The sequence below is a fragment of the Scophthalmus maximus genome, chromosome 12 (assembly GCF_022379125.1).
Source record: "Scophthalmus maximus strain ysfricsl-2021 chromosome 12, ASM2237912v1, whole genome shotgun sequence".
In the NCBI taxonomy this organism is placed as follows: Eukaryota; Metazoa; Chordata; class Actinopteri; order Pleuronectiformes; family Scophthalmidae; genus Scophthalmus; species Scophthalmus maximus.
In genome coordinates this window covers 6480001-6487153 of record NC_061526.1, presented here as the reverse complement: position 1 = coordinate 6487153, position 7153 = coordinate 6480001, and the positions used below count along the sequence as shown (strand labels likewise).

Sequence of the window (7153 nt, the reverse complement as noted above, 5' to 3'; positions counted from 1 at the left end):
TGCATCATCTGTCCAGATCCTACCACATAAACAAACACAACCAAATAAAGAATTTACACACTCCAAAAAAAACCAAAAAATAAACTACCGCTGGACACCGAACAGACCGATATTTAAAACGCTACGATTCTTTTTTTCTTTTCTTTTCTTCTTTTCCCCCTCAGTGTTTCTTCCATCGTGTGAAAGCACGTCGACGAAAAATCCCAAAACATGGCCACTCGAAATAGAAACGTGTACAAACTGCTCCTCTTTGAAATCCCACTCGACGCTCATCCAGTCTGAACCGTCAAGTATTTTCTTTTTTCTTTTTTCCTGAACAGTAAATGAAGGCCAGTATAGAGAGAGAGAGAGGGAGAGAGAGAGAGAGAGAGAGAGAGACAAGTACAAACTCACTGGACGAAAAAAATAAAATAAGAAGAGTCAATTGAAACCACTGCGAAGAAGAGTGGTGATAAAAACATCTGCCTGTCAGGGTTCACGCAACACACACACACACACACGGCTTTTTTTTTTGCAAAAAAATTCACAAGTTTTCTTTTTTTCTTTTTGTGTGGGAGAGTCTCCGTCACATCGTGTCCTTTTCACCATTTTGTGTCAGTGTGCCAAACGGTGCTGTGGCACAAAATGGTGCCGCAAGGAAAAGCAACCTGGTCTCTTCCTCTTTTCACATCTCTCGTGATCCTGGGTCCATTTCTCCTCTCCCCCCCCCCCCCCCCCCCCTCCAACCCCCGTCTGCGGCCTCTTGAGTGTCAGCAGGAGGAGAGACCGAGGAGAAGAGCTCCCAGCCCCCCCTGGCGTCCTCAAAGAGGGGGACACGTCACTTAAGAAACCGTCTTCTTCCCTCCGAGGTCGGCCTCCTTCCTGTCCAGCCGCATGTACGGCTCGAAGGCCGAGGAGCCGCAGCCGTACGCGGACGAGAGTTCGTGATGGGCGCCGCCGAGCAGCGGCATGGAGAAGCACAGGGAGTGCGGCGGCGGGACGCCGAGCCGCGGTGAGGGCGGGGTGCCGCCCAGGGACGGCAGCGACAGCCCGAACGTCCCCCCCGCCAGGGAGCTGGGGGGAGTGCCGCCGCCGATGCCCGGAGAGGTGGAGGAGCCTCCGCCGGGGCTGCTCAGCAGGGAGCCGTTGGGCGGGTGATGCGGGGGCCCCAGGAGCGGGTTGGGGGGCGGGCCGGGGCCCGCCAGGAGGCGGCCCTGCTCCAGCAGGCGCAGGATGTTGCAGGTGGCCAAAGACTCGGACGTGGAGGAGGAGCGCTTGTCCGAGTCTTTGGTGGTGTCCTTCTTCTGCTTGGTCCGGCGGTTTTGGAACCACACCTTGACCTGCAACGACACAACCGGGGAGAAACATTCACGTTATCGTTCCCCGAACAGACACTGCGTCGGCGGTGGAATCAGAGATTCAGTACATGGGGTAGGAACCCCTTGCAGCTTCTTCCGCTAAACACCTCTCGTACCCCGTGAGCTACGTTCTCTCCTCTCCAACGCCGCCGCGTGTGCAGATCACGGGCGATTGAACTCACCCTTTTTTCTTTCTTTTTTTCTTTTCTTTTTTACACTTAGCACTCAGCAATCAGCAATTCATACCCCGACTCCTCACGTGCTCAAAACGGTTGAAGGTTGACTTCTTTGTGACCTCTGCCTGATGCAAAATCGACCACGTTGCGTGTCCCCGCAGCCGGGGGAGAGAGCACGCGACGCCCCTCGCAGCCGTAACCCGGTCATACGTGCGTAGGGATCCGTGCCTGAAAGGAGCGGCGATGCTGTAATCGGATCAACTCCGTTGTTTTCCCCTTGCGCATTTGATCACGCCCCCCCCCCCCAACCCCCCCCCCCGTCGTGCACAATCCACGAGCATCTGACTGGCACGAAATGCACACGTGGGAGAGGGAAAGTGACGTTCTAGAGCTCACACGGCCGAGTGGGAACATGAGTTCCATTGCACAGAAGAGGAAGGGTACTCCCTCTCGCGTAAAAAAAACGTTAAGAGGAAATACTCCTGATTGCCGTCAACATCTGCATCTCTCACGGCAGCGAACTTTTGGGCCGTCACGCCACGAGAGGCTCGGGGAACTCTGCCCGTCCTTGTCCGCCATGTTTAATTGATGGCGTTTCTTAATGTATGGCGTGCGGAGAGGTTGCGGGCCGTGGCGGCGGGGGGGGGTGCGATGTTGATTGGGAGGGCACGGTGGGGTCACGGCAGATCGCTGCACGGAGACCCCACCCTCCCCCCTCTCCGATTGGAATCACGGCGCATGAAAGATGCATGCGACCCTGACCGAGTTACACACAAGACCCTTCATGTGGCGTCAAGCGCAGGGGGCAGAGAGCCACGGCTCCAAATCTTCATCTCGGTCCGATTCGCGGTTCAAAATGGAATAATGACAATAGAAGAAGTAAAAAAAAACAATCACGCATCGTCAATCTCCACTCGACGGCTGCAGAAGTAAGGAGTATCGCTCACAGCATGTTCAGAGTTTGTAAAGTCAAAGAAGATATAAGTGGAATTATTAGATACGGCGGCAGCCTCTGCCCTTTGCGGAGACGCGAGCAACTAATACAATCGCAGAATTGGATTTGAATTTCACGTGACATTACACAGCATCTTCTCCGTGGAGCCTCCTGCTGACCTTTAAGATGACCACTGACACGCAGTTTTGCTGTTTGAAATATTCGGCGTCTGACTTCCTCCAACATCTGTGTGGAAGTAATCGGGCCCGAGTGGCGATACCTGCGGTTCTCGGTGCGCCGCGGGAGGCGGGGCTCAACCGGGGGCGGGCTAGGGGCCAGTGAGATCACACAGTTTGAGCGACTGACCACGACGCAAATAATGGGATTCGGAGAGGATCCCACAGCTCAGGGAGGAATACCCACGGCGGCAGGTCTTACTGCAAAGACCCTAAAGAGGCAGGGAGGGAGGGGAGGGACAGGAGGGCGGGGCAGGCGGCAGACGCCATCAGCGCACAGTCGCCGCTTCTCCCTCCTCCCGCGCTGCACTCCCTCCCCGTTAGCTCACGCTCACACACTCTGGACGACGTCCACCTCCCCTCTGTGTTTCACTCGGTGCACCAGCAGCTGCCCGACGCCCACGCCCCCTAAAAGGCTTTCCACCACAGATGAAACTGTTCCTTCACCCCCCCCCCCCCCCCCCCCGACACTGCGGGGCGTGGCTCAGCCCTCTGTTCACATCACAGTCCTCCTATCGATTGCTGTGGGGGGGGGGGGGGGGACCTGATGAGAAGAGAAGAAGGCGAAGCTGCCCCCGGTACATCTACACTATTGGATGTAAATCCTTTTTAATGGGATCCAGGGTTCAGAGCTGGGGCAGAGATTACCGAGGGAGATCTAGATCTGGTGTGACCTGCATTTGCCCCGACCTCGCCCTCTGTGCCCCCCCCCCCCCCTCCCCTGCCCCGGCGTACTGTGGCCCGCCGGGGGCGAGGACGTGGCACTGTGAGAGCCTGTGGTGAGGAGGAGGTGAGGGGACGGGCGGAACAGGAGGTTCACTCCTACAGCACATTAATACACATGTAGTGATATGCTTTTGTTTTGCTTAAGTGCATCTTATACAATGAATTTCCTATCGTCATTTAGTGAAATATCAATTATCGACGACGCCACGTTCTGATGATGAAAACCAATCACGAGAAATATGATTTACATTGCATTTACAAGTGCCTTTATCAAAATCAAAAGGATTTCAGGGATATATTTGATTTTTTTTTTTTTGGGGGGGTGGGGACTCATTTCGGCTGTGGATGAATACACATTTTGGAGACGAGTCAATATTCATCCCAGCATGAATTTTATGTAGGACAGACAGAAAATATACTACAGTTGCCATGTTCATTGGAAAATACACAAAAAATAAGGGTGAATTCATTGCTGTTTTTTTGTACGTGGGGTTTTCCTCACAATAACAACAAGAACACAAAGAATATCACCAGACTTAAAATTTCAGGGGGTAATTTTGCCAAATGACACGTGTGTTTTCAAAAAAATTAATACAGATTGTTACAGTTTAAGTATGGATTACCGTTACGTTATGAGTGGTAATCTGTTTACTTTTTATTTTGTTTTGTTTTTTCATTTTTTCCCTAACTACATGAATAAATTCTAAAATTGGACGTCTCATGTTCGATGGGAAAAACATTCACATCTTTTTGGAAGGAATATCATTATAATAAAAGTATACCGCGTGTCACCGTAACGTTGTGGTCGTGGAAAAATATTAAGGGTAACGGAAAATGTTGTATTAAATCACATTATATTAATAAATGTGTGGAAGAATCTCCCACTTCCACAACTTCTATCAAACAAAACTAACTTTTATCTCGTTGGTTTTTAAGATTCCTCCTTGCAGTAAATCCCACCCCACTTTTTCAACTAGAAATGCCCATCAAATTAAAGAGTCAATATTCTCTGGGAAAGCAGGTGACTCAGGTGGGACACGGCCACAATATATATATATATATATATATATATATGAAACACGAGGTAGGGGATTAAAAAAGATATAAGGATGGAGGTCGAGTGTTGTTGAATTCAAGGTCGGGGGGAGACGACGAGGGCCCGTCCTGCGTGAACACACTCGGGCAGCCAATGGGAGGCCTGCGCTGCGATCGCACACGCAGCTGCAGAACGAGAGCGGCGGGCGAACTGGGCTAGAGGTAGAAAGGTTAAGCCAGATCAAGACCCAGCGCACAGAGCAACATGGGCAACGTCCATATGTGGGATCAATAAACCGCGCTGAGCTCGGTTGTGTCCCGACGCGACTCAAAACCTGTGATAAAGAAGTTCCTTTTTTTAAAAAAATAATTCCATCGTTTCCTTCAATTCGCCGGCGTCCCGTTCTTATCACTCGCTTTTTGTCTTTTTCTAATCACTCTATTGCCGGAAAGCCGAGCTAAGCTACAACAATGGAAAACACGCGTGGACGTAAAGAAAACAACATCCCGAAGCGATAAAACCCTTTCCTGTCTGGATGCGTAATGCCCGTAATGCGAAGTGAAATGCGGGATTGCCGCGGTTAAAGTCTTTAAGGAGAGAGGGGAGGGGGACTCGGGCGAGTGTCTTTCACACTTTCCACGACCCCTCCAGCCGCCCCGGTGATCCCACCGTGACCCCGCTCAGACCCCCTGAGCCCAGGCATGTGATGCGTCCGCGGCGGCACACAATGAATGACTCTTTTTTCCTTTCTTTTTTTCTTTTCTTCTTCTTCTTCTTCTTCTTCTTCTGCCATGGAGATTGTGCCAGGCAGACCAGCGAGCATTGAACTGTACACGACGGACCGGTGGATACGCGACTGTACTGTACGTCGTAAGTGTGTACTCGGCTGTGTCTGACCAGAACCCGAACGGAAACGAGCCGAAGCACGTGTGCGCGCGATGGATCAACATATATAATAATAAAAACAATGAAAATTGTTTCCTTCTATAATGAATCTTAAGTGAGGCAGTTTGACGCGACGATGCCTCCATTAAAAAACAGATTTAACCGCCCAGGAAGAGTCAACGATACGTCTAATTGTATTATTCATTGTAAAGCTTGTTTTTGAAAAGGACACTTCAATGCATTATTAAAGACATGAAACAACTACAACGTGTGACGCTGCGTGTTCCATGGTCCATGACCCTATCGAAAGGTAACTTTGGGCGACAATGAGCCGATATATAACATTTTGCGGGACGTTTTTAAGTATGTAGCAACTTAAAGTGTCACAGGTCAGCGAGCCAGTGTCTCAGCATGAAGGAAAAGTTCACCTCTCCCCAGAAAAGTCCCAAAAAAAAATGATGTACATCATATCTGCTTCTATTCTGACATTATTGTTATTGATTTTTTATTTCTCTGGACTGACTCATATTCAGTCAGTGTTATGTCGGGTCTATTTCGTGTTGCGTGCTTTTATTGTGAAGAACTGAGGGCCATTTCATTTTAAAATAGCTGTACAGACATTTATATATTCGGCCTATACACATTATTATTATTATTAGCTTGTATAAATACTATATTTCTGACATCGTGGAGTTTGTTGTGAAGCAGCATTCAGTCCTATATAGGGGGTATGAACATAGATATTGTTGGGGTTACCCAGGGGGGACTTGGAACGATTACCCCGAGTATTTTTAAAAATCTTGGCTACGGCCCTGCACACACATATACATATATATATATATGTATATATATATATATATCTTGTCAATCACTGTTGGTTATGTTGTGGGCAAAATATGATGGCTACACCAAACAAAACCAGATTGTGTCAATAAAACAACCTTAATGGGCAAACCAGGTATAAACCGGCGCATGAATAAAAACTATACTAATAAGCATAAAGCTACACAGTGGTACCATCCCTCCCTCCCAGTGATTTATCCGCTATTGCTCAGAAACTGTATGAATCCACGTTGACCTCATCTTCAGGATTCAAGCACTGGAAACCCCCCAAAAAACCCAGCACAGCTGCAGCTTCCTCCCTCGACTGTCGGCTGCAGGCGGAGCACGACGTCACCTCGCCCTCAACTCTTGAACTCTGCGACGCACCGCGATACGAGCCGTCCCCCGCGGCACCTCCCTGCACGACGACTGCTCTTCCTCCTGCTGCTGCTGCTGCTGCTCACCCCCTCATCCTCATCCTCCTCCTCTTCCTCCTCTTCTTCTCTCTGCCCTCTTCCTCCCATCCTCACGCTTTACCACCTCTTACATTACTCGCCTCAAACCTGTGGGCCCCAAAAAATCACCATCACCGCCATCACATCTCACCTGAATCCCAAACCCCCCCCCCCCACTATCTCGTAACCCCGCCCGAATAAACCCGATCTGGTCGTCCGTCGCTGCAGCACATGTCCAGCCGGGTTCAGCCAGGGGTTAACGCCGTCTTATAGAAGCGCTGGTAGATATGGCTGCCTAATCCTCCTTAGCACAAAAGCACTTGGGACTGTTATGAGGGCCCACCTCTTTCTCCCGGGCCCGGGCCCTCCCCTCTCCCTCGGCCCGTCCTGCATCCATCCTCCCCTCCTACACACACCGGGGTGAACGCCTCCATCATTAGGTAACAGCCCTTCACCTTCACATACTGTCAATCTAGAGATGGGCCCAATATTATTTAAATATATATATATATATTTCAATATTCATCAATGAAGCAACCAACCGAC

The 7153-nt window shown here is 50.0% G+C and overlaps 1 protein-coding gene across 1 annotated transcript in view; it reads right to left on the bottom strand.

Moving 5' to 3' along the window:
- Nucleotides 1-740: 740 nt before the first annotated feature.
- vax2 (ventral anterior homeobox 2) overlaps nt 741-7153 on the bottom strand; it is a 20732-nt gene continuing 14319 nt past the window's right edge. The window contains exon 3 of the mRNA XM_035608075.2: nt 741-1319. Within this exon, the coding sequence (XP_035463968.1) occupies nt 822-1319 (498 nt within the window). The 3' untranslated portion in view covers nt 741-821. The remainder of the gene's footprint in view (nt 1320-7153) is intronic.